The sequence below is a fragment of the Amblyomma maculatum genome, chromosome 2, assembly GCF_055883805.1.
Source record: "Amblyomma maculatum isolate TAMU_Amacu chromosome 2, ASM5588380v1, whole genome shotgun sequence".
Taxonomy (NCBI): domain Eukaryota; kingdom Metazoa; phylum Arthropoda; class Arachnida; order Ixodida; family Ixodidae; genus Amblyomma; species Amblyomma maculatum.
This window is the reverse complement of record NC_139345.1, coordinates 9,800,363-9,828,261: the sequence shown is the minus strand read 5'-3', so window position 1 is coordinate 9,828,261 and position 27,899 is coordinate 9,800,363. Positions and strand designations below refer to the sequence as shown.

At 46.1% G+C, this 27,899-nt stretch overlaps 1 protein-coding gene across 2 annotated transcripts in view; it reads right to left on the bottom strand.

Annotated features, from left to right (window-relative positions):
- Nucleotides 1-9,205: 9,205 nt before the first annotated feature.
- Nucleotides 9,206-27,899, bottom strand: part of tn (tripartite motif containing protein thin) — a 124,571-nt gene continuing 105,877 nt past the window's right edge. For both annotated transcript variants that reach the window (XM_084593186.1, XM_084593187.1), the window contains exons 3-6: nucleotides 22,784-24,176; nucleotides 15,399-15,680; nucleotides 13,755-14,197; nucleotides 9,206-9,858 (exon numbers count right to left, since the gene is read on the bottom strand). In XM_084593186.1, the coding sequence (XP_084449312.1) occupies nucleotides 13,766-14,197; nucleotides 15,399-15,680; nucleotides 22,784-24,176 (2,107 nt within the window). In that variant the 3' untranslated portion in view covers nucleotides 9,206-9,858; nucleotides 13,755-13,765. The remainder of the gene's footprint in view (nucleotides 9,859-13,754; nucleotides 14,198-15,398; nucleotides 15,681-22,783; nucleotides 24,177-27,899) is intronic.

The window sequence follows — 27,899 nt, the reverse complement described above, 5'->3', positions numbered from 1 at the left end:
CTTTATTTCCTTTATTTGTTTTTCGCGTCCCTCTTCTTATGATTTGTTTTCCGTTTATTTTTTTCTTGTTCTTTGCGAGGGTTTTAACATTGACCAATTGGGCCTGTTTCCTATTTCTGTTTCGCAGCCTCTGCGTCCACTGTTACTTGCCGACAACGTCCTTGGCACTTTGTTACTGCTCGTTGTCGTTTAGCTGATCGGTTCTTGTACGTGCTCCTAGAAACTAATGACCCTGTTGGCAAATTATCGACACGCTGATAGTGTCGATGGCGGTGCCTCTCCTTCGCATTCCTGAGACACAGTGCACACGCACGCAAACACAGACACTCTGTACGTACCCTTAGTCGGCGTAGCAGGGTTCGATAAAGTCACGCGTTGTCGCAAGCCGCGCTATCGAGTCGAGCAGGGCCCGGACAGATCACTATTGACTCGCGGCTGCCACTTCCGCGCCGTTTGCAGCAGCGTGAAGGTCGATTCTCTCCATTATCGGAAATTAGGGGCCTTGAGACGACTTTCCGGGATGAGGACTAGTACCCGCTCCTCGCTGGCGGTGGAAAAACAACAAAAAACAAAACAACAACTAAACTGAAAATAAGTACGTGGGTTAGAATAGAGGAAATTCACGAAAAAATGTGCACATTGCCACAGCAACTAGGACAGAGTGCATCAATCAAGCCTTAAAACAAATAAATGAAGTCCTGGCCACGATAGGCTCGATTCCCACCATGAGAAGCTTTGGCAGCACTGGATAATGAGTGTAGTAATCCTGCGTTAAGCGACATGGCAGATCGATGGTCGCAAGTAAGGTTTCTGTAACACGGCTCGTGCGCTTTTTAGAACCGATTTGAAGTATATGAAAAATGAGGCTCCGGGAACAAGAAATAGCGAAAATTTCTCATCACTCCGTTTGTGAAACAATATTAATTTAATGTTGATCGTTGCTTGTGTTAAATCTGCTCTTGCTTGCGCGTTTGTTTAGCCAACTTATTTTTCGCTGTCGTTTCCGCCATGCTCATGGCGTCTGTGTGTGTGTGTGTGTGTGTGTGTGTGTGTGTGTGTGTGTGTGTGTGTGTGTGTGTGTGTGTGTGTGTGTGCGTGTGCGTGTGTGTGTGCGTGTGCGTGTGCGTGTGCGTGTGCGTGTGTGTGTGCGTGTGCGTGTGCGTGTGCGTGTGCGTGTGCGTGTGCGTGTGCGTGTGTGTGTGTGTGTGTGTGTGTGTGTGTGTGTGTGTGTGTGTGTGTGTGTGTGTGTGTGTGTGTGTGTGTGTGTGTGTGTGTGTGTGTGTGTGTGTGTGTGTGTGTGTGTGTGTGTGTGTGTGTGTGTGTGTGTTATGGCGATCAATTTTTGGTACTCTCTTATGTTGCGCATTCGGAGCTTTATAAAACACTGAAAGTGGGAATGGTCTGCTCCAATGGATTGGAGCAATGCTGCCATTTTTTTTTGTCCGCTAATGACATATTTTGCCATATTTTGCATTGCTCTAAGAAAAACAACTGACAAACTCAAGTGAGATTCTCTATTAAACTTTTGCCGAGTTACACTGGCTTGCAGAGTCACCATAGATTTATTGTAGCGCTTTATCGTGGAATACGCAAATGCTGTTTTTAAACATGTCAATGAACAAAACTGACTGTCAACGAAGAAGAGTTCAACCATTTCTGCATTCCACCTGAACCATCCTGTGCCGTTTGGAAGTGCAAAGCTAACGTATGGATTGCATTTTATGGCTCAACATCGTGGTATTTTTTTTCTTTCTCAAATAAATCCTTTAAGAACTGCCAGTGCATAGAGCGGAAAATGTTTAGAAATCTTGACCTCTGGCTGTTCTGACGGTTCCGTTCTTGTTCCGGGAATCTGGTTGAATGAATGCTTGAGTGCGCATTCTTGTTTTGTGGTTCGTGGTATTAAGTGATATTCCGCTTCTGTTCTATCTCGATACGTTTGATAACTTCTATTGTTCTTTTCCATGTATATTTTTTTGCAGCTCTATAACAATACTCCAATAATGTTTTATTTATGGATGACAGCTCAGGCATACAATTTTAAGATGTACATAGAAACATTGTTCCTCACCGTCCAAAGAACTGACTTCCTGCTGTGTAACAAAGTCGCGGTACAGTATTCCCATCAGTGGTAACATGTAAAAATATATTGCACTGTTTTCTTTTGCATAACCACTATGAAGTTGTAAGTAGGTTTTAAAAATATATTATACTTCTATCGAACTGTACAGTCAATTTTTCCAACTTTGTATGAGTGTTACCTGCTGTGTTCACGGCCCCGAGTGGCCTGCTTGTTGTGTCGATGCGATCAAATGTCTATCAAGTAGGGCGGCGTCAACGTGTGTAAATATGGCGCAAACATACGATAGTGTTTTTTTTTGTTTGAAACCTAGCTCACTCGCTCAATCCAGGACGCGTCACAACGTATATGTATGAACTGAAGTGTACATATGTCGTTATTTGCCTAATATTTCCTTATCTTCTTTAGCGCATACTCTTGCTGACCATAAATGCTGATCCTTACGTATTTAGGCGTAGCATGTTGCCAATATCTGTGTATGTAGAACGCGATCATTGTATGTACGAATAAAACCACGTAGAAAAATATATCACTGCTGATGTCCATTCCTTCAAATGACATATTGCCACTTCTGTTCATGCACCCGGGAGAAATGTTCGTTGCTTCAGGCGATATAAGTATGCTCACCACGTGTACTGCTTCCGGATCACAGGCCGCCCAGCATCACACAACGAATCGTCTCTTTTCTCAAATATGGAGTCTGTCGCAGCACATTTTCCGCTTCGGGACGATAAAACCTCACGTTCCACACTATGCGCGGAAATAACAAAAATTCACTAGGGACAAACATTTAGTCGATGTCATGAGTTTCTGTCTGGTTTTCTCTAACCGCGTGCTGCATCGCAATTTATTTGGCTATAATAACGTTTAAAGCAAGGTTACGGCTCTGGGTCATATGCCGTTTTAGTTTTGATATCTTCCACTCCGTACCAGGTTTCAAATATAAGACCTCGTGTGTAGGGCCATGGAACCTCTTAAACAAGTCGCATGTACTGTATTTTTCGGTGCAAGGACTTAATAAATTTTCTGCAACAGGAAATAAAATTGTTTATTAGTAAACAAAAATACCTACTGTAAAGAAGACAAAGAACAGAAAAACGCTGCGGCATCGCCATCACCATCGCTTGTCTCCGGCGCCCATCTCGCTCGCGCTGAAGCTGTGCCCTGCGGCTGGTAATTCGACCCTGCTGTGCCCGAAGTACTGCCAGTGCTAGACGTTCCAGCCAACCATTAAATCCGCGTTTCACTTGGTGGAGGTCAATCTAAAGTTCCCTGTACCAATCTCGCCCTGGAACTTCGCAGCAGAACATTGACTACCCCAATGACGGAGCCGACTTCATTGCACCTACCTCCGCCAGTCACCTGCACAGGTGCCGTTCGTCAACGGGACCCGGCTACCTTCAGTGGAAGCAGCGATGATGACGTCGACGATTGGCTGACCACTTACGAACGGGTCAGCCGTCACAATAACTGGGACGACAACCGTAAGCTCAACAATGTCATCTTTTACTTGAGCGACGTCGCTAATCTGTGGTTTCGAAACCACGAGTCGGACTTTGGCACCTGGGCGAATTTCAAGACGAAATTTTCTGATGTCTTTGGCCGCCCCGCCGTCCGAAAACTCCGCGCGGATTTAATGGTTGGCTGGAACGTCTAGCACTGGCAGTACTTCGGGCACAGCAGGGTCGAATTACCAGCCGCAGGGCACAGCTTCAGCGCGAGCGAGATGGGCGCCGGAGACAAGCGATGGTGATGGCGATGCCGCAGCGTTTTTCTGTTCTTTGTCTTCTTTACACTACAAATGTTCGGTGGCATCAAAAATCCGTAAAAAAAATCGCAGACTATTTTGCAAAATTCACAGAACAGGTTCTTTTTACTGACAGCTCGCCCTACTACGTTGCTGGGTGTCCGAAAATTCAAACTCTGGCATGACTCAAACATTTAAGGATCTTCTTCTATATCTGAACTACACTAAAGCTGGTGGCTCATATTTTACGCAAACACATCCGCGGGGCTGCTTCCTTGATTTGCACCGAACATCGATTCTGCATAGAACGGATGACTTGTTTACTACTGAAATAGATCATCGATCTTTCAGCACCGCCGTCAAGCTTCAAGCGGACCGATGACACATGCCTACAAAATGGTCCTGCAAAGAACTCTCCCAACTTCACGAACCTTCCAGGTTCCGAGTTCTTTAAAAAATAAAAGATAAAGAGTAAGCAGTAGCTTTAAAATTCAAGGGCTTTTTTTGCTGTTCTAGGGAAAACTTCGGATTTTTCTAGCTGCATCCTCAAGAAACTCACCTGCGTCCTCACAGTCTAGTTTGACTGGGCCATGTGTGTTATAGATCCAAAGTGACGTATGGGCGTATGCAGCGAGAATTTGCATGCAGTAGAAAAAAGAACCTTGATTTATTGCTTCCTTTATTTGGAACATTAGGCCTAATCATTGGCAAGCACTCGCACATTATGACTAGCAGCTTACCGGTATCGCTCAAAAGGAAAGTATACAACAGCTGCATCTTACCTGTACTGACCTATAAGGCTGAAAAGTGGAGGATAATGAAAAGGGTTCTACTTAAGTTGAGGACAACGCAGAGGGCTATGGAACGATATAATGGTAGGGGTAACATTAAGAGATAGGAAGCGTGCAGAGTGGGTCAGAGAAATTACTCAAGTTACTGACATTCTAGTGAAACTCAAGAAGAAATGGGCATGGGCAGTAACGTAGTGCGAAGAGAGGATAACCGATTGTCGCTAAGGGTAACAAACTGAATTCCATGCAAGGGAAGGAAAGCGTAGCAGGGGGTGGCCGAAAGTTAAGTGGGCGGAGGCATAGCATCGATAGCTTTTATGTTGACTTGTCTCAGCCCCTTTTGTAGTCTATTGCCTCGGAGTGTTGCACTGTCTCGGTAGTGAGTTGACAATTTTAAACTGAACATGGCCGAGAGTGGCAGCATTTATTTCTTCGACGACAGCCAAGCCCTTTGTTGCTGCGTCGCCGCCGAGTGTACGTTCCTTTTCCCGCACGCAGTTCAACCCAATAATGTGCTTGTTTTTGAAACCATTCGCTAGTTCTCTCACTTCTTAAGTGCGGTCATCCCTACGTAACAGCCCATAAATACATTCTCAATTTTGTACTAGGCTCTAGGACTTTTTTTTTTTTATTTTGCGCATGTACACCATCGACGACAGAGATGGCTAAGTTGGAAAAATAATGCGTGCTACAATGCGTATCTAGGCACATCGACGTTCTGAACGCTGTCATTCGATTGGGGCTCGGGGAAGTTATAGCAGCCCTGCGTTAGCATTTTCGCTTTACAAATAGTGGAGCCATGCCGTCAAAATGGCAAAACTATGACCGCCAAAATACACGATAGTAAATTCAAAAGAAGTGAAAATGCCTGCTAAGTAAGTACCGCGAGCGAGATCGAATGCGCTGTGCTTCCCAAAGGTCAGCGCCTGAATGCAACGCAATGCAACATTTTTGCGCGTTTGTCAACTACATTCTCAGGCACTTAATTAGGGGCTACTCCTGGGCCTACGGGGCAAGGAATAGTAGGCCCCTCCCGTTTGCAGCGGGGGTTCGCCTACCACCGGCGGCTGTGTCTGTTGTAGGCCGTCATTGCACCCGCCGTCGCTTAGGTTGCGTAGGACCACTGTTGCGACGCGCGTCTTTCTCCATCGTCTTGTTTTTCTTTCTTGCTTCTCTATTTTCTCCTCTATCCGCACGAGGCAGAGGATATGGCTCAGCTGCAGAGCCAGTAGCAGGCCCGTGTATTTTATTCTCCTTCCTCCTACAGTCGCAACAACAATTATGCAAAAAGCCTCCAGTAAAATCCCAAGGCAGGCTAAGGCTCAGCGTGCTAAAGGATGCAGCGAGGTACTCTAAAAAATGCGTTCGGCTTGGGGGATTGCACTAGCAAGCCGGGCGAGCAACCCTAGCGTAGTACGACTCCAGTGAATGCTGTCTGCTAACACGGCCTTTGCCTCACCAGACCTTTCGACAATGTTCCAGTGCCAAAAGAAGCATGGCAAATCACGCAAGAGCCAGACGATCGTGGTCAAGGAGGCAGCTGTGGTTCTGTCGGCAGCATCTTCTTCATATCAGAGTCGAATGGAATACGGTTACGGGTCCGCTGTGGATATAACACCCCGACTTCGATTTCGCGTATACTAATAAATACAGAAAATAACAGGCCGGACGTAAAGCGATAGTTTAGGGTGCAATTACACCTTGCACAACCGCGGCGGTTGGACGCTCGTGATCCGCCGATCGGCGTGGCGCCCTCGAGGTGCCTTTTGTCCCCGAAACAAACTTAGACGCGAGTTATATAACCATTAATAGTATTAGATTGCTCTGTTAATAGATTCGAGAGCCATCAGCCGCACTGCCTGATACGAACAGAGCTGCCAATGGTGCACACTTCGCCGGTTCCAGCACCAGATGTCCGGGTTACACGTGCTTATTTGAGGATCTCATATTTCTGATCTTTTACTTTAATGACGAATGTTCGCACCCCCTATCCTTATGAAAAGCCTTCCGGTGCACTTACCATTCTTGAGGTTATGCGCAAGAACCACAATATATCAGTATAAGGCCACATGCTGCATTGGCCCACCGTTTGCCAATACAAACACAGAAAACTAATTTTAACGCGATATCGCTAAGGGTCCTGTTCGACGGAAGCACTGGAATTTGAAGGCGGTGTGAGAAGAAAGTTCCGATCGATTGCGACGGGTCCGGCCTTCTTCATGACGCCGCATGTAGGGACGCAGCTTGAACGAAACGAATTGGTTGATAAGTAGGGAAATCGAACCTCAGACCTTCAGACCCACTTCCATTCGCTACTGATGCAATACATTTTTATTTATTAACGCGAAAGCCTCTTATATTCCATGAAACGCAGAAAATGTCCTCGGAAGCAGTGGTGCAGAAAGTCACGTGTAGTAAAAATTGTAGTCATTAGGTATAAAGTGGAAGAAGGCGTAGAATGTCGCTGCGAGAGCTAATAAAGAGCGGATATCCCGTCGTGCTTAACTGCTCGCTCCAAATTATTCGTGACTCGCTCGCGTCACACATCGCAATGACGCCAGCCATTGTCCAGCCACCACTTCGGTGGCTGGACAATGGTGCCCCCCCCCCCCCCTTTTTTTTTTTTCGTTTTTCTCTGTGTGTGATGGCTACAATGCAGTAGGGTGCGTCAGGGAGCCCCCAAATGACCGCGAGGACCATTTAACCATATCGCGTCATATTCTTAAGGTTTACAGAAGTGTCCCTGGAGTTTTTAGCATGCCTTAAAATGAGTAAAGCTACCATGTAAAGCTTCTTTCATACGACCGCATGACCATTTTTAACATACACTCGTTACATATACGGCCACGATTACGTAAACCTTTCTTTCCTGTTTTTGGTATTTTGCGTGTTGTGCGACCAAATTAATTTATCAGGAAGTGCCGGGAGCACTTCTCTAAGTAGACGATAAAGTAGTGATAGGCAGAAAGAAATAAACGAAATTTATCTTTATTTTTTTTTTTTTTGCACTCACAACATTAGAGTCGCCGGTGAAAAAAGAACCAGAGAAACTAATACATTGTACCCTATGTAGAATCCGACAAAGATAAAGTATAGAGTCATTTTGCTTGTCTGTTTGCTGTCGCTCTTTTGAGAAAAAATAGCTTCTCACCATTTTGAATGCATGGGAATCTCGGGGCCAAAGAGGCGACTATACCCTCCAAAGTATTCCAGATTCGTCGCCTCACTAAGGAATATCCGATTCGCCATAGAGAAACTCTAAGCACTCTTGGTAACATCCACACGTACATACATACTTTTTCTTCTGTTTATTCAGGCCTTAGATACAGGCTTTCAAAATACCCTCGCACACGTTCCTTTTTTATTTTCGCCTTTCACAAATGACGAACGCCGAGATACCCATCTATGTTCTACGAGCTAGAGTACTATGGGTATGTGAGAAGAAAAAATGGCTGGCAAGCTAAGCCTACTTCCTGGCCTCTGACGTCGCTAGCCCTACTCTCTAGCTCAAAAGACGCGGGACGGGGTACTTCAGCATTCGTCAGATGCGAAAGGCGGGCAGACTGCACACGCAAACACTACGCGAACCTAGCGACGTGAGATGCCAGGAAGTGGATGACATATTCTACTCTTTGTTCACTTTTGTCTCACTACGACGGGGATCTGAATTTTAATTATACGATCATCAAACCGAACTGTGACTCCGTACAGACGGCAATCAGCAAAGAGGAGCAAGCATTTTTTTTTTTTCAACAATCGAACTGAGCAGGAGCAAACATAAAAATAAGGAGAATATTGCACGTATGAGAGAAAACAATTATTTTGTGCGTATGTGACAGGAAGATTGTTACGTATGCGTAAATGCTATGCAAAATAAAAACCACAGTTACGCCGACCGACGAATGAAACAGAGAAAAACAGAGCGAAATGTGAACTGCATACGTAAATGCGAGTTTAATTCGTTGTTTACCCCGACACAATTTGTTGCATTGCTAGAGCAAAGTGAGTGCATGCAACGATGAGCATGCGCTAAATGCCCTTTTTAGGTGCGCAAAGAAAAGTACCTGCGTAATGTACTTGATCGGAGCTGTTAATACTGTAGCAGCTGCTTGGCAAGTGGCGGCAAAATTAAGTGCGAATAAATAAAGGAGAAACTCACAGCAATCCACTCTAAACAACTCACGCGGTCATACCAGATACAACGTTGCGAACTCACGTGGGAACAACCGCAATACAGCCAAAATCTCGCTTCAACGCACATTCCTGGACACTTTGTCACATCGCAAGACTGGAGGAGGAGGAACACGAAGTTGTGTAAGACAGAAAGAAACAAGTTTCTGGATAGTTGGAAAAGGAAGGTAGTCGAGATTAATAATACGTCTCCAAGTAAAGGCCCCTAAGCACTTAACAGTTCACGTACACGACTGGTGCCCCTACTGCTGTTTGATGCACCCGAAAAATTGCTTTATTTGAGAAGTCTCATAAGCAAGATAATACTTGTCTATGGTTTCGTCTAACTTCGTAATATGCAAAACTTAGCTAGCCCAACAGCCCCCCCCTTCCCATGCTCTTCTGAATGATCTACAATTCAGAAATAACTGGCATCGTTATGGAACAAAACGTAATCAAAGCGACACTTTTTCGGTTGTCGTGTTTTAAAATACATTTCTGCGAGGCGGGAAATATTTCTGTGATATATCCGCCAGTGTACATTTCTAAATTCAGGCGCAAACAATGTCTTACAAGCCAAGAACCATGAGACGTCTCCGTCCGGACGTCGAGAGCCTTTCGGTGTCCAACAGCGATGTTTCTCGGGTGCATCGAAATCAAGAGGCTGTAAGCACTAACAAAGAACAAATTTTTGCTCTCTGTACACAGTGTACAGAGTGTCTTCATTTACCCTGTCCGCTAACTTTTCCCCGGTTTTAACACACAGCTACACAGCACAGTGAAGCCACATTTGTTTTCATGTCCATGATCACAGCTTTCGCTTCCACCAGAGAATAACAACAGCAACAACAAAACAAGAGGGGACGAAACTAATACTCCAGCAGGACGTGGAGCCGCGCTCGACTCGTCCAGCGAACTCCGTGTTTTCTTCTTGCGCGGCGGTTCCCCTTCCGGTCTCTCCTTTCCGGAACCAGGTCCGGTCCGACGCCGAGAGCCCAGCGGCCCAGCGTCGTCGCCCGATGTGCGACGATTACGCACCGATGCGTCAGCGCGTAGATCCGTCTTCCGATCTACAAAGAAAGTGAGGGGAAATGGCGATCGGTGCAAGGTCCAATTCATTCGCTTCAGCCAGATTCAGTTGAAAGTGAACATAATTGTGTTGCATGTAGAGTCTTTCTGAAGGCTATTCCTTTTTTTTTTTTTTTTTTTGCAGAACCGGAAGTTGCTGGATCTTTGGTAATCTATAACTGAACAGACATATCGCAAAGGCAGTGATGGAAACAAGAATGCTTATTATATAATTGGCTTCTTTGCAGTGATCGCGCCGTTTGAAGTGTCCCAGTAACGAGCTGTGTACGAATGTGACGCGACGTCATCATTAAGTTGCCCGTAAGCAGGCAATGTCATGTTCGGTAATGGGATGGCTTTACGCTTGACAGTGAAAATCCTCCGTGTTGATAGCATGCTGCAGAATGTCACTGTAAACAAATTCCTCGATGTGCCTACGCTTCACCGGAAGTAAAAAAAATTAAATAAAGCACAGCAATGTTCTGTTAAATTTATCACCTGCTGTGCCATTTCCTGACGCCGAAACATAACCATAAAACTCATACTGTCGTAGATGACGATGGAGAGATAATTAATTAATTTTGCCATTCTTTTATATTTAAGGAAGGGATAATGGCAGCCAAGCGCAGTGCAGTTGTGTCCAGTATACTCAGAACCCGCACAATGTCGCCGCCTTCTCACTCCCGTTCAACAATATAGTCACGCAGCGACAGATCGTCATTTGTTAAATAATCAATTTCTTCGATTGGGGCCGTGAAAAGTATCGCGTGCTTATACCTTTGTTTAACTGGAACAAATAGCTTGTTTACAGAACCTCTAACGAGGTTGTGATGGCAAAGATACCCGACTTTAACACATGAGAAGGTCAGTGCATCGATTGCCGATGCGTGAGCGGGTATTGTGCCGTGTGTGATATAGGCAAATACCCTTTCCCTCTCCCTAGAAGCTGTTTACGCTCAACAGAATTGCAGTGCTGACAGTTCTTAACAACACTGGCCTTGTTCCCTTCGCTTAGACAGTTAAAGTTGGTGTGAGCAATCTTCATTGAAAACGAGCCACTGACGTTAATTTTACCTGCTTTCTTGATAATTTTAGCGTGCATACGCGAGGGATGCCCGAGAACTAGGAGCGCGAAAAGTTGTTTACATCAGCTCGGGGAGGGCGCTCAATATTTTCCAAAGGAAATACTATTATGGAAACCCAAACTACAATAGGTTACGACCTTGAGCCTGGGCAATGTCTAGACGGGTGCTCTCCAACTAAGCTGACTAGGATGGCTAGCTGACAACGAAGAAACACCAAATGATCTACACCACTCGAGCAAAAAACAAAAAAGAAGAATGTTTGCGCTCTGGTGGACGGTAAGCGTAGATTTTCTGTCTTTTATGCCTCCATTACTTTGGAGAGTTACTCAAATACACATTGTGTAATACTTGAGACCAAAAGTTCCAAGTTTCAGTGAATCAACTGGCTGGCCAAGGAGCCGGTAACAAATTGAAATCAGTTCTACCAAGCAGAGTGCGCCAGCGATAACAGCAAAGTGGTAAGTCACCACAGACGGCAGACGCATTTTGCTTGAAGTTAAGTACAGGAGAGACGTATATAAGCCTACCATATTTATGCATGCTGCTAAAGGTGTATCCACACGACGGACCACGGACCTGTTTTGGTCCGCGGACCAAGCGTCACGTGACGTTCCACTTCCGGTTTGTGAGGTCCGCGCCAGGTCCGCGGACCGGAGCGGGCTAAAATGGCTGGGCAATTTTCTCGGACCGCGGACCACGGACCTGCGGCGGCGTCTGTGAACGGAGGAGGCACGTTTGCGCCCGATTAAAGCGCATGAGCTCGCCCACATCAACAAAGTGCACTTCGAGCATGTTTTGAAGAGCACCAAGTAACATAGGCAGTGTCTAGAGTGGCGTACGACGGTATTTTTATGCAGCCTTCGAGTGCCGCGTACCACGGTACGTGCAGCACTACGTACTGCTGCCTCGTCACGTCCCGGACAAGTGTTTTACAGCGGCGTGTTTAGTGAGAAGTGTCAAAAAACATCGGGCCCCAGTTACATTATGAAAGAGAAGTTCCCAAATGAACACGTGCGACGCCAAATGCCGCGAGTTTGCCGGATTAGTGCCGCCGCCAGCGCGGTGGACGACGGCGCACTGGCCCTAGTCGTCACTAGAAGAACGGCTGATTGGGCGAGTTGGTGAACCATGATGGACAGTAATGTATAATGCGGAAAAAGACGAGACAAAGAGGAGAAGTGGACAACGACGGCGCACTAGGCCTAGATTGTTTCGCATCGAAGCCACCGCGAACGGTGCTTTCGATTTGATCAGCACTGCTGTAAATGGCCTGCCCAGTGTAAAAAATAAAAAAAAGGTCTACCTACTGTCTTGTTAAAAAAAAAAAGGATATGGCCATATATGGGTCAGGCCTTCGCAGCGGAGATAGCGTACAAGAAGGCCGGGTGAGCCAGCGCTACACATGCGGCAGCTGTTATGCAGAAACTTGCTTGTTATCACAGTGATTCTCACGAAGTGGTCAGTTCGGATACGCCTTTATGTCAGGCTTGTTATTCTAAGAAAGACTATTTCACTACGCACGCTGGCGCAAGAGATATCCGCCGCTGCCGTAGCACGCTTCGACGCGGCGGTAGGACGTTGCTTGAGCGCGCTATTGACGCCCGAGTCGGAAGCAGCTCCACGCACGGTGTTATAAATGATTAGGATATTTGTAACCGCAGCTTCGTTATGCAACTGTTGCGCACTGTGCAGCAGTGGTGAGCTGCTATTCGCGTTAACTGCGGCTAAGTTCGGTCCTCGTATGTTGATGTGGTCCTTATTGATCATCTTCATCTTTGCGTCTGTTATTAAACGGATTAAGTGGAACGCTGTCAACTCAGGTACGTTCTTAGGGCTGCACAGGTGCGTCCATCCATGCTTATATGAAGCCCCTATAGACGAAGGCCGTACCTGAATATTGCCGAAATGCACGCCAAATTCGGCAGTGTGAAATAATGTAAAAAAAAAAAAATCGGAGGCAATGTCCAACGAGCGCATCGCGAAACGGCGAAGTATATAGCGTATAGCTTTGGCCGGCCTCGCGGTCCGGCTTGTCGGCTGCTATTTCGGCCCGCCGTGTGGATGCTGTCCCGGGCCGGACCTAGTCGGACCACGCGCGATCGACACCACGTGACCGGTCCGCGGCCCAGTCCGTGGTCCGTCGTGTGGATACACCTTAATGCGCAGTGGCATTCACTTGTACTCTCTTGGACACTGGACATGCGAAAAAAATAGCTGGCTGAGCATCGGTACATGTCTGCCATGTCAGATCTTTTTAATTACTTTCTAATTGTTTCATAAGGGAAAACATGTAATTCCGGCAAGGAAAGGCTGCAAGGGAAGACGAAAGAAGGGCTGTTCATGCATGCGTGCTCCTAGAGTTTTAATAGTTGGAAAGTTTGAGCTCGTCATTTTATAAAAGCTTCGTACCAGGTACCGTATGAGTGCTAAGACAATGCAGAAGGCTAGATCAGTATATATATAGTTGGTTCTAACCTGATAAGCCACGGTAGCAGCGATAATAGATGAGGACTAATGAGAGAACGGAAATATCCTGGGTGTTTATTTCGTGGTGAGTGCACTGCGTGTTGTCTCTCCGTCGTGTTTAATGCCCAGGGTCTCTCTGTGAGGGCTTTGAGAAGGCTAGGGAATCGTAACACGAGGAAACGCCCACAACGCCAACAGTTAAGTAACTGGAGGCCCAGAATGTAGGGACGCTCGTGGTGCATAGATCGTTCTGAGTCCACGTCTGTTAGCGGTGGGTACATTGTCTTAACAGGACAGGGCTATCCACCACGTACAAAGCGAAGTGGTGAGCTCGGGGCCGGACGTACCTGCAGTTCGCTCAGAAGACCTGTATGCGGTGGTTCTCGCGGTCGCAAACGACGATGTTCCCGCTAGGCATGACGGCGATCCCTTCGAGGCCTTTGAACTCGCCGTCACCGGAACCCCACTGGCCGAAGGCGCGCAGGAATGAGCCGTCTGGCTGGAAGATCTGGATGCGGTTGTTGCCAGAGTCGCCCACCATGATGTAGCCCTGGTCGTCGACGGCCACACCGCGCGGGAACTTGAACTGGCCTTCTTCCGAGCCTTCGGAGCCGAAGGTGGAGAGGCTGCGCCCGTTCACGTCGAATATCTGGATGCGGTGGTTGTTGGAGTCGCTCACAATCACGCGGTTCGTGTTGGATACGGCCACGTAATGCGGGTGCTCCAGGTGTCCCGGTCTCGAACCGAGGGAGCCGAACTTGCCCACGAACGTGCCGTCCGACTGGAACACCTGCACAACCGCCACCATAAACTCAGCTTGGGATGAGAAGTGGCCGCCATTCGAGTCGCACCACAGGAATATAAAGTTTATATATCGCGGAATGCTGTCGATACAGATGGCTTGGAAGTCACGCGCAACGGAGCTTCTTGCCGTCGACGAATTCCACCCGAGTCGTGCATCGAAAAGGCAGTAGCTTATACCACATGACACGTTGTCACTGCAACCAGCACTGCTGATGTCCACAGTCTTGTTTCATTCTTTGTTAGGGGCGCACGTAATGTTTGCATAAAGAATAAAAAACCAAGTCTCCAGCCATTAGTTCTTATTCATGGCAGACATACGCCTAAATGCTCATCTTATATAAAAGGCTCGCATTTTAAACGCCCACCAGTTAGCAGCAAGTTTGATGCAGAAGCTACAGGTCAGTTACTGGTGCAGCCGTACCTGTTCTTTAATGAACATACATGAAATATGCATTCATATCCAAGCAGCAGCAGTCTTCTCAAGCAAGGTTCTTCGTACGCGAAGCTGAACATCACGAATGAATGTCAAAGGTAATTTAACAAAAGTTGCTTGTGAAAAGGGTACCACCTCAGCTATCATTCTCCTTTCTTCTTATGTTCCATATCAACATAAAGAATCTGCACAAAATTCACATTTAGCTCTAATAAAAATTCAGGCCTGAATGTAATAGCTCGGCTGAAGATTTATGCGATAAAAATGGACATCTTTATTTCCTTTACCGTCTTCAAGATCTGTTTTTCTTTGGCCAGACCATGGCTAATGATGATGACCATGAGAAAAACCACCGTTAATATTGCCATTCGGAAATAATAGGTGCTCACAACACATGGGCGCCACAAAGACAAAAATTCCATGACGCTAGTTTTTTTGAGCTGAAGGCATTGCAAAAGTTTCGAGATGCCAGTGTAAACGCAGACGTTCCTGAGAACCCATGGTTTTGACCGGTAGTCTTAAATGGAACAGAACTTCAAAACACACGCTCGAAAGCACAGCAGTGGAGTGAGAACTTTATACGGCTTTCCTGCACTAAACATGACTCTGACGCAGCGCTCTAGTCTCGACCTCGGAGCTCCAAAGAGGACTGCTCCTCAGGTAGGAAAATACTGCCAATGCGCGTCGCATGTCTGAACCTGGCGTGCGATAAGTACGGAAACTGTGTTGCCATACAGTGTCCGGATGTACTCACTTGGACCCTGTGGTTCTCCTTGTCACAGACGTAGATAAATCCCAGCGAGTCAGTGGTGATGCCCCAAGGGTAGTTGAAGCGTGCGTCTACGCGGCCCTCGCAGCCGAAGGCTCTAAGGAAGCGGCCCGATGGGTCGAAGATCTGCACTCGGTGGTTGTAGCGGTCCGACACGATGAACTGGCCTATGCGGTTCACCGCCACGCCGGCCAAACAGTCGAACTCGCCCTCCGAGCTGCCGTAAGTGCCGAACTCGTGCTGGAACCGGCCGGACGCGTCGAATACCTGCGCCACACATGCATGCTAGAGATTCCGACGCGGGGCGAAAGGAAGGAAATAAAGAAAACTCTTGTAATTTTCCTTTTTCTTCCTGTAGCAGTCTTCGCAGTAGCCTCCTCAGGTGCCCACTCGCCCGAAATCTCTCCATCTTCGCTTCTGATGGAGCCATCAATTATGTGCGTCTTGGAAAAAAAATTAATAAATGTTAAAACCAGCATGCTGTTACATACTCTGCGTCGACTTAGATCGCCATAAATGTTACCGAAGAATCACGGAGATATTTTTTTCCGAAGCCCTCATGATTTTCTCTGGCTCCAACACAACATGCAATGTTTCTACTTGTTTTACTTCACAGAAATGAAGGCGAATAAAAATATGGCGGCAACAATAGAAAATGAGGTAAAATATTCTTAGGACTAGGTATATAGACACATTTTTCACAAGATACACAATCCAATTCAAACTACAATGAACATGAGTCAAATGCCGCGCAAAACGCAGCACAAATGTTTTAGGTACCAAATGTGTTGAAGTGAGAAATGCGAATTCCTACTCAGACACGAAACATCCGAAATGTGTTAAAACTGGCAAAACACAAAGTGTTGTAGATGATTGGAATATAGATCACAGTTAGATAACAAGGACATGGGTTTTTCTCTAATAAGTGACGGTGAATATACATTTCAATGAAGACAAAAATGATCACAACGCGCCAATGAAAAACAATTCCAGTCGGAAATATGCCTTGAGGACGAGTCATCAAACAGCGGGTCAAATGTTCTCACGTGCAACAAGTCAGCAGCTCGGCAAATCAATGAATACTATTGCAAGGTCACCCCTCCTGCTAATATGTAATCTGTAGTGGTGCTTTATTACTTACCTCTTTTCTCTAGTGCTCGCTGCAAGAAAGCCATTCGCTCGAGTGAAGCAGAAACCTCGCAGAACTCTGTAAGCTGGTAAATTGTGGACATGCTGGAAAAGCGCTTCTCCAAAACATTGAGTTGGAAGTGCCGAGAAACTTTTCCAAGCAACATTTTAAAGAAGTCCCGCGGGGTAAGAAAAATGCTCAGAGGCCTCAAACCATAGCCCAACTTGCTCACTCATTTCGAAGCATAGACATGTTTGTGCAACTTTTCGAAAGGCATTTTGAAATGTGGAAGTCGTGAGTCGTAAAAATTAGGTCATCCCTTTCTTGGGAGTTTAAGATATATTTTATTTTTACTTGAATTTCATACGGAATCCCATTGTTACGAGTGGAAACCACGCACCGATGGGTCACACCACTCTGATATCGCTGGGTACCGCTTAGCCGCACAACTCAACACTGAGCGCCGTCTTCATCCACATACCCAGACACTTCTTTCTTCACTTGCTGAATGCCAGCATGGTACACCACATAACAATATGAAACACTTGGTATCGGCGTGGCTCCGTATTTTATATCCCTGTTCGGCTGCCTTTCTGAAGATATACTACTTTTTCCTCGTGCATATTTTAAACAACTTGCTACTTGTTTTGAAATCAATTAAATTAGGGATAAAACGTATTTTCAATACAAGGGAGTTAAGGTAACGGCAAATGTACCAGGGCGCTTACCTAAATAGCAAGCCAGAACTTGAGAAGGAATGAAAGGCTGCTACTCGAGGCAGCAGTAATAAAAGAGTCTGCCATAAGCTAACGGTTCTACGTAGTCTCTTCGAGAATTCGAACTGGCAGGCGCATTTTCCCGAGGCGTGGGCGCGATCTATGGGCGCCGGATCACAAACGTTGTGGAAAGACGTGCTCGTAAGTTTCGCAAGTGTGCCTGTTGAATAGGACTGGCGAACAGTAACCAATGGAGGACGAGGCATTGTTACGCCATGAAAAGTTACGACATAGTTATTTATTTCTCTTGTGTCTGTTTTTGTTCTCTATTGCGGGACCCCAAATGCGTTGCATGCTTCCTAGGCGCAAAAGCACCCTTGACCACGGGCGGTGTACGGACCCGATAAAAAGGATCATGTAATGGATGGTTTCCATTTTAGCTTTCTCCTAATCTATCTCAAGGAGAGTGAAAAAAAAAAAAAAAAAAGGTGATGGCAGCAATGCCTATTGACTCTGTCCAGTTAGGACAGGACAAAACCATTCCGAAAAAGAAGCACTTCGTGACAGAAACATGCGAACGCTTCTATGTATTTTTATGCTCATGAGACATTTGTCGCCACTTCCGATAACTCTCCGAGCACTGTTTCGGGAATAATACCTGTAGGGCGTGAAATTCGCCTTGGTGCCTGTTACAATGTGCTCAAGAAAAGTGTGCGACAGCGTCTGCACAATCAGTGTTTTTGTTTTTCACATAGTGAGACTGGCTGATAAGTGACTTTATGAACGGAGGTACCGTAAAACCTTTGATACAATAAGAAAGATAACGTCGGACTTTATCGATGCGTTCTGAGGGGAGAATAGGGGCATTCAGTTCACAGTTGGCATTGTAGTGACAAAGTAGTGGTATATAAAAACTTTCACGGAAAACAGCCCCTTTTAAGAACCAGACATTTATGAAAAAAGAAAAAGAACTACTAAAAAATGTTTTTTCAAAATATTTGGCGCCCATAATATAATACATGAAAAGCAACGTATTTAAATGTCAGGCCGAGTTGATGCTGCTGACGTGGTAGTATTAAGCTTGCAAAAAGCAGTGGTTTAATATTTTTTTGTTATCGACAGCCGAACGAAGTGGCATTAGCCTTTCTCTAATATCTTGTCAAAACTGTATTTTGACGCAGCCGTTAATGAGCGAGCATTAGTAAAACCATCACGTACAATAAAATGAACAGAAAAGTTAGCATGCAGTAATGTAAGCGAGCGGTAATAAGCGCGCCGCTATTGTATTTTTACAGCAGCAAAAAGGGCAATTATAAAACCAGGAATGTCATAGCGTAAGGCATCAGTTTTTCATGTTCATTTATTGCATAAGTATAAAAAAATTCATGAAAGCGAAATCGAAGACGCAGCTTTGCTCATCACCTTGGAGACCCGCTCTGAGGTGAAAAATATTTTTTTTTTTTTTTATGGTCGGTTTAGAAAACCTAGGAAACATGTCGCTGTGAGGTTTTCCGGCGAAAATAACTCGTTTTTTTTTCTTTTTTTTTTTTGCCTCTCTATTATAAACCTAAGGACATTTCACTCATCCCTCTGTTTTGAGAAATGTGAGACCTTCCTTCTCCCTTTATTCTCCATTTCGCTCGCAGCGTATGTTTCGAAGCACAGAAACCGGAAGGCCAATCTCAGCTTTCGCCGCTAAGAGAAAAATCTTAATTCAAAATTAGTGTACGACGACTCAGAGCTCCCCGAATGCATTACCGGTTGAAACTTTATCTCCGAGACAACAGGAAGTGAAACGCCAATAAGTAGGAAGAAAATTCTAGATAGAATTCGTTTTGTTTGCTTAAGTCGTTAAGATGATGAACGAATGTGCTCATTTCTTCTCATCCTGGCTGTTTGCAGCCTAACGTTGGTCGCCAGCACATGAGGTTGGAAACGAAAGTACCTCGCCCTGGTCTAGCTAGTGATGTTCGAGTGAGCGGGAGCGTGGGATGGGAAGGCAGATGTTGAGACCGGTAGCTTTGCTGTGAGCGTCATGTCCGGTCACACTCTAAGGGTCTCTCACACAGGCACACAAACACACACACACGTATGGGCGGGTGCGCGCTCAAGCCAGCAGACGCCGTGGTCACAGGGGCGGCGGTTGGCCCGCTCTGTTATGGGGTAGGCGAGGGCCAAGTCCGTGTGTTAAGCTGATCGTGGCCAGCGCTTCGGGGGAGGGGGGACTCGGCCGCGCCCGATGCAGCCCGCTTCAACTGTGCCGGTGGTGACTCTGAAATTTGCAAAATGATGCTGCCGTGAGGGTTTGGGACGCAGTACGGAGAGGCTAGCTATTTAAGCTCCTCTTTCGGTGAATTCGGCAGCCTATCGCTTGATAATCTGCGGGTTAGGCCCTGAGAGTAGCCGGGATAGCGTACCTCCCTAAGCTTGGAAAATAGGATGCTTAGTTTCAGGCAAGCAGCCTTAGATTTTTCAGGTGATGCCAGGGTGAGCAGAAGTAGGACACGAGGTGACATGAAACGCTGGGGAAAAAAACATGTGTTGGGTCGGGACTCCTTAACTTTGCTTCAGGATGAATATAAACGCGTTTGGATGTTAGGTGCTAGATCAATACATCGAGGTTATTTCCCAAACATTTGTTCAATTCAAATTTGCTTTAGAGCCCAGGGCATTGGGGCAGCAGTATGGAGTCCTTCCTGCTGCTCCTACGATTACAGTTACGTTAAGAAAGTATGAACGCAGCCACAACATTCATTGGGTACACAACCCGAATGCACCGGAAATCGCAGAGGGAGCCAAAATCAGGCCACGCCTTGAAGTCGATGTTTCCGTAATTCTGAAAGCAGCGTTAATAATGCCTGTAAAAAGAGCAGTGTTATCTTTTTTTATACTACTTCCATTACTTACGACAAGTCACGTTTATTACCTGTGACGTCCATGCACTTGATTAAATATAAGCTGCTTATAAATAATTTATTAGGCCCAGGTCACTGTGGCATTTTCACGTCGTTGACTACGACAAAGGCTGCTCAGAACTAAGCCATGTAAAATTTACCAAGTTTTACTTTCTCAGTGGATGTTAGATACAAGCAGTAAGGGCACCAAATCACGCTCTCTTCTATCTTTACAGTTCGGAAAATGAGTTAGCTGTTAGTACAAAAAGAGCAGTACCTTGGCGCTGCAGTAAAGAAGCCAAGCATGTCTACTCTCATGTGTGACAACTGGACACTCGGTATCTGACCTGAACTTGATTAACCTCATACGGCTCCTTAACACCCGGATGGGAATAGCGCGCCTCGTATGGACAATATTTGAATTTGAAGGTTATAGGTGGTTATAACCGTTATTCATATTTATCCTGAGTGCTGTCGAAGACAGCGTAGTAATGCAGTGGTATTTTTGTTAGGCATCAAGAACAGGTACTGTACGCTGATCGCTGCGCAAGTTTTGTCAAGAGAAAGGCTTTATCCGCTGAATTTTATTATTCGACTATTAACGTAACTATTGTTTAGGTTCTGCTTGGTGTACATTCTATTCTTCAACAACGGGTATTTGCGTTCCCGTCAACGTTTTCCCCGTTTTTTATGTTCGCCCCTCCTGCTTGGGCGTAGGCCTGCAGTATTCTGTAAATAAATAAATAAATAAATAAATAAATAAATAAATAAATAAATAAATAAATAAATAAATAAATAAATAAATAAATAAATAAATAAATAAATAAATAAATAAATAAATAAATAAATAAATAAATAAATAAATAAATAAACCAAAAGCAAAATGAGCGAGAAGCATCTTGCAGTTTAATAACTTTCCCGAGGCACACAGCATGACACACCGCATTTCTTGTCTCATTTCGATCCATCATTGTGCTCCACACTGCGCTACGCTTGCGCAGTTTAGAGAAGTGATTTTTTGTTAGATCGAAAAACTACATAATGTTTCTTAAAAATAGCGAATTGACCGAAGTTGAATTTACGTAGTCATATCTGTCAGCCGCCGGAACATCAAACATGTCCTCTTCGAAAACGAGCAAAAGTCTAAGCCATACGTCTCCTGCCTCGGCTACTTCAATGGACTCCACATTGTTTCGGTTACTCGTATTAACAGAATCATCATCATTAATTATAGCCTTAAATGCCCAAAGTACATTACGTGAGAGCAGAGCGTTGTCCTTTTCATACGCAGCAAAGACGACGAGAAGGCAAGCTTTACTCGTTTGCCCCAGGGAACATGGGTGCAGCGCGATAATGTTGTGTGAACATTACAATTTCAGTCAACCGACAACGTTTTCGATTTTTCTTTGAGAAAAGCTACGAAAGCTGGCTGTGAAACGGGAGTAATATATTTGGAAAGCTTGTGTATAGATTTTCGCTCTAATGTCCTCGATTTTTCTCTATTAAAGCTGACTGTGAAGCAGGAGCAATATATTTGGAAAGCTTATGTATAAATGTTCACTTTCAAGTTCTCGATTATACAAGTGACGACAGTAAGATGGTCTCGGTCCCCTGCAATAATAATGAGCAAGGCGTTTAGCTTCAAAACTGGGCCAAGAACAGAATAGCGTGCCACTCTCATTTTGTCATCGGAGCGATGGTCTAATTTATGTCGCCCTAATTGTCATGCTAACAGAAGGAATGAGTTGGATCCGCCATGCATAATATTAATGATAACGTTGGGCAAACATTCTGACACAAAGAACCTTCAGCGTATGAAAATATTTGCAGGGACAGCCTCGTTAATTTCATTATAAAAATCCTTTCAATCATTATGAAGCACTGCTCTCTTTACCTTGAAGTACACTTACACAGGCATCCTCCGCTTGCTGCAGTTTGCAATAGTACTGGAGTGACACTAGAGAGGCAAGCTGACTCAAATGTTCTGTAATAAACAATCCAAACAATCCAATACATCGCAAACAAAACACTGTTTCCACTAAACATTGTCCGTAGACCGTTCGAAGTACTGGCAGTTTACAAGGAAACCCTCGTTCAACGTTAGCCACCAGATATTCTACAAAACATAAGCCCAATTACGGAAGACCTAAAATGTCCTATAGGATATGTCAATCGCTTTTACTGTTTATGTCGTTTTTTTTCTCATTTTTACAAGATATAATAAAAATATCTGCATTCTTACAAGAAAGTATTTAGGATAGCATGAACTACGTTCTCCTTCAACTCTCTTTTATGTTTGTTACTTCAGCTTTCCATTGTTAATGACGCCACTGCACTGGAATCTGCCAGTAGACGCAGTGAATAATCCGAATAAGACGGAAAAGAAGGCACAAAATCGTTCTTGTGACAACGACATTGTATTGTTTATGGGATATCCTTACTGGCGAAAGGAAATACAACGCGTGATTTATTATTGCGCAATCAATGCTGCAAAGCACTTGAAACAGATGGCGCCAAACGTTGTCCTTGTGGTGCCGAAACGGTGGTGCGGTTTATGCTACTATACTCCATGGTGACAAAGCTAAACACGAAGTTAAAAAGATAGTGCATAGTTCAGGATGGCCTGCTCACCTGGACACGATGGTTGCTGCTGTCGGCAACCACGATCGAGTTGTCTGGTCCGACAGCGACACCCCTTGGCCACGTGAAACAGCCGGGTTCAGTTCCGCGCGTGCCAATCTTGAGCTGCATACGGCGCTTTTGAAGATACATGCTGCGCGGGAAGCCATAGCCTCCGTACTGTCCATCATGGCGCGACGCGCTGCTGTCCGGACCACGGCCCCTGGCTGGAACGTCCTCGTCCTCGGAGCTGTTGTCGTCGCTGCCGCTCCGGTTGTAGACCGCGTGTGAACTCCGGGACCTGGACACACTCTTGGGCCCGTAACCCCCTGAAGAAGGTCCACTGCCTCCTCGAGAGCCGTACTTGTTGCGTAGGTATTGAGCCCAGCTGGAAGAGCCGCCGGGACACGTGGTAGGATTTCCGTAGTCGCCAGCATCCGGAGAGGTATCCTTGACCACGTGGCTGCTTTTGGAACGGGACAGGGCGCTGCTGCTGGAGGGTATGCTTTCCGGCTGGCTGTAACGGCTCCTGTACGACGGAGATGGCAGGGCACTCTCGTCACCGCTGTCGCCTTCTCCAGGCAGCATCTCGTTGGAGCTCTTGCTCCGCGTCAAGCGGCTCCTACGCAGTGCTGCCGCCGATGAAGACGTCGGGCTGGACGTTGCAGTTGACCTTGCTATTGCTGCGGCGTTCTCCTGCTGGCTCTTGCGCCGCTCCGTCCGTGGGTCAGGCTGGTCCATGAGCGCTGAACTCCTGCTTCGGCTTAGCAGCCGACTTCCACTGCTCTCGTCCCGCGGCTCCTCCTCGACGGTGCGCCTCCGGCTAGCAAGGAAGGAGGTACCGTACCGAGAGGACACTGCGGTGGGGTCGTCCACTGATGACGAAGGCGTGTCCCTCCAGGATCGGTAGCGGCTGCCTGCGGTCTCTTCCTCCTTGTCCCTGGCGTATTGGGAGTGCCGGCCCGACGTGGGCGTCGAGGAGCGCACGTCCTGGCTTCCCCGCCGTGCCTGTGCGCTCCTGTTAAGCAGCGCCGACACGGAGGATGTCATATCTTCTTCCTTCTTGGGCGCCTGCGTCGCGGAGGTCTTGCGCGTGGGCGTCTTGGGTCTCTCGGGTTGGACCGTTTCTTCCTCCTCCTCGTCTTCTTCGTCTTCCTCTTCGTCCTCTTCCTCGTCTGAGGTCTCCTCTTCCTCGGTGGACGCCTCGGACTCAGTGTCCTCCTCTTCGCCTATCTGCGCCTGCTGCGGCCTCAGACGGCTGAAGAACGACGACTGGTGGGCGGCAGGAGACGATCCGCCCAGCGAGCCCGCCCTGGTCATTTCGTCCTTCTTCTTGTCATCCGTCGGTCGGCGGCGATCTTCGTGGTCTAGAGACACGGCCTTGGCCAGCGGCGCGCGTGTGGACCTGCGAAAGGAAAGCATAATCGTGCTTGAACTATGTGTCAATTGAACAGAACATGTAATTAAGAACAAGCAGCTCAGCCTCTCATGGTGTGCATGCAGAGAAGTTGCACCTTCGAGCTGAGTAGGCGATTACTAGTATTATACTTTTTAAACTACTTGCACGCTGGTTACTGTCATTTGACTGAATATAAATATAGAATTGAGACTTAAATCAAACCATTTGACGTTACCTCTTATTGACTAACTTGTTCTCACATATATGCGATCGCTCCGCGAAGACCGCCTGCACGAAAGACGTTATTAGCACAGTTACAGACTCTTATGTGTATCGTGAAAGTTCATATGGAACATCACTTTATTCGCCTAATTTTCACATGTGGCTTGAAGCGAAGGTGCAACATTCTACATTCATTATGCGTAAGCTGTGAACTACTAATTGTGCAGATCATGCCATGCTGATTAATTGCTCACACTCTCTGGGTTTGCAAATAGTTTATTAGTCTCGTGTAGTGAGGGCAATATACATGGCGCGAAGGACGGGCGAGTCGCTCTTGGCTGTGTGTCCGCTGTCTTTCCAAAGCTTGGGGCTGGGAGCGCGTGGAGACATGCCAGTCATGCGCATGCGCGCCAGGGGCCGCGGGAGAGTGAAACAGCCGCGTTAGTGGTGTCATTCGCCTGACGTCACTCGCACACTAAGCGCCGAAACCGACACGACAGCCGCTTTCTAATGCCTCTTGACGCTTTCATCTTGACCTCCTATAAGATTAGCTATCACTGGGTAATATAAAACGTACTGAGAGATTTCTTGGTTTCTCGAAACCGGAGGACAGGTTGTGTGTACGATGACTGCCGAGATTGTGATGGTAGCGGATGTAAGGGTAATCCTAACACCCGCTTTGATATCGCTTAACTGGCTATAGTAACTGACCAGTACGATGACAAACACCTATTAGTCATGAATCAGCTTCAAATATGTGGCCGTTAAAATAGCTTTGCGAAATTGGCACCTTTAGGGTAATGCTGATGCAGAGATTAAGCAAAGCAGGTAAATGATGTTTTCAGTTTCTATTTCAGCTCATGTTTGTTTTATCTGGTAACGTTATTGAAGTACAGGGGCTGAATCGAACTACGCGGTCGCAGTTTAGGAATAACGCATTCAAGGCACTTCGACCCACCGAACGACGAGCTACAGAAATAAAGAATTGAAGTTATAGAAAGCAATCGTTATGAAATACAGCCGAACGGGAGCACTTCGTTAGCATCTTTTCCAATAATGGTTGACTGGATTGATGAGTCCGAACTGCACTGCCGAAGTCACCTAATGCTTCGACAACGTTGCTTTTTAGTTGTCGCCTCTGCAGTCAAAGAAAATCTTTACCAATGAATGTTACAAGCAGGCATATCTCAAGGACGGTTATAAAATACAACCGCAGAGTTGTTTTACTACATAATAAGCTCGAGGAAACTTGTCCTACTGTGCATCTTTCAATTAAAACATTACATTTCAGGGATTGCAAGAGATAGTAGTCTAAAAAATAATAAAACATTTACAGACAGCAGAAAGGAAGATTCGAGAAGCGCAAAGTGGTAATCTGCACAATAAGGTTTTATGCGAATATTCAGGGGGTGTAGGACCTTAAATGTAGCCTTGTACAGGGTGAAGCGAAATACAATTAGATCACGGGGTATATCTCATTTGGTGCTGTACAGCTGGGTGGTAAGTTCCGATGTCTCCTCTCTTTTTTTTTTTTTTTAGGTAGGTACGATCATGAAAATGTGTTTTTGAAGAAAGGGGGTCTTTTGCAGAAATTGTCCACACCGGTACGTCAACAGCTGCCGCTCCTAGGATCAATTAATTTATCAGCGGAATTTTGGCACAGGAAGCAGAAAAGCAATCGTCGCCTAGTGGACGAGACAAATACTCCTGCAATAGCCTCGGTACACAGGGGTTCGCACGGCACACTCGTTTTTGTGATGGGGTGGTTATTATGCTAGGCAGATTAGTTACTCGTGTGGCGAGTTACTGGACAAGAAAAGAAGCCAAAAGGTCTTCCACGAAGGGCCTCTAACCTTTCTGCGGGAGGCGCTTCTCGCATCCCTAAAAGAATACTGTAGCACCAGTTGACGAAGACTTCCAGTGTCGCCGTGGAGCCCGAAGTTTACCTTCCATCTAAAAAAACGGAAAGACCACCAAAGACATTCCGTCGGCGTCTTCTTCGCAGGGCGTTTTCTTGAAACGTGTCCAGCTATCAGATGCAATATCTCTCACCATAGAAGCGTGTAGATCGCACAGTTTTGCGTCCCAAATCGGCGATGTTGCGTAGTGATAGAATAAGCGCAAGCGTGGGCTTGCCTACAGCTCTTCCAGTAAGCGCCGAGCGCAGCCGGCCACCGCGGTACACGGCGACGACGGCATCGCGCTCTAGGACAGGTCGGATCTAATGTATTTGTGGATTGGGAGGGGGCTCACGGACGACACATGTGTTTTGGTGCTTTGTGCAAACCATGTGGTGGAGTCAGGAACATGTGCCGTACGACTTTGTCTAAAAAATAACTATGTTCGCCTTTATTACTGAATTCTCTTGAGCAATATTCCTGTGCTGGTTGCTTCTACTGGCTTCGCAGACAGTCTTGAACGTTGCGGGCTCCGTGGATGGTTGGGTGTGTCTTACATTCTCTTCGTCTCCGCCGACAGCGATGGCAGGACGAAGAGAAGGCCCGTCGCCGAGTTGCCGCTGCGGCACAAGCAGAACGAGGCGCTTACCAAATCGCAGTTATTTGAATGGTGACTCAACTGCGCGATATCTCCAAAAACGTCAAAAGAAGCTACTATCGGCATTCGATCTCACGTAGAATACGTTTTATGCCCGATGGGGATCAGTGCGTCGTAAAAAAAAAAGTCGCTGGTTCGTACCGTGATGCTTGCGCTACCGCCGATCGTAACGGGCAAAGTGTTGTGACATCAGCGCTCTTCTTCGAAATACGCAGTGTTTGCAAGAAAACGAGCTAAAAAAACTCTGCCTGCGATAATTTCATGGCAGCCGTATTAATAGCATCATGGCATATATTTACATATATAGTTGCCGGCGATGATATTCTTTAATAAGTTAACTGAAAGAGAATGCCTGGGGCAGTCTCCTGAGTTTTGACTTGAGGTCTGCCCATCATAAAAAAACTTTTACTAAGAAAGACTTGTTAGCTGACTTGTTACCAGTAACATACCAGTAACAAGTAAGTGCCTCGAAAGTTAAAAAGAAAGACTTAGCGAACTCTTATTCCCTGACCTGGTTCCATTTCTTCCAAAAGTAACCAAACGATGAGGGTCGCTTCTCAGCCGTACAGTGCAGCGCTAAAATGTATCCAAACGTGAATACAATGGTTATCCTTACCTTACTGAGATTAAGAGCCCAAAAGAGGCGCCATTAACGCTTCACCACATAGCTAAAAGAAAACCACTGTTGCTCGCTTACGTTTTTAGCAAAGATGGTACTAATCATCATTTGGATATGCTGAAGGTATAAAGAATAACACCGGATCCATGGTTCAAGCCAACTTGTCGCGGACCGACTGCTCTAAAGGACGTCAGGACGCTGACATAGTTTCGTTTCATGGAAGGGGGGGGGGGGGGGAGGGGGAACTGACCGAAATTTCCGGACATAAAGTCGACACCGAAAGCTCAGTGTACGGCTTCCTCAATTCTGAGGATTTAAAAGTGAAACGACGT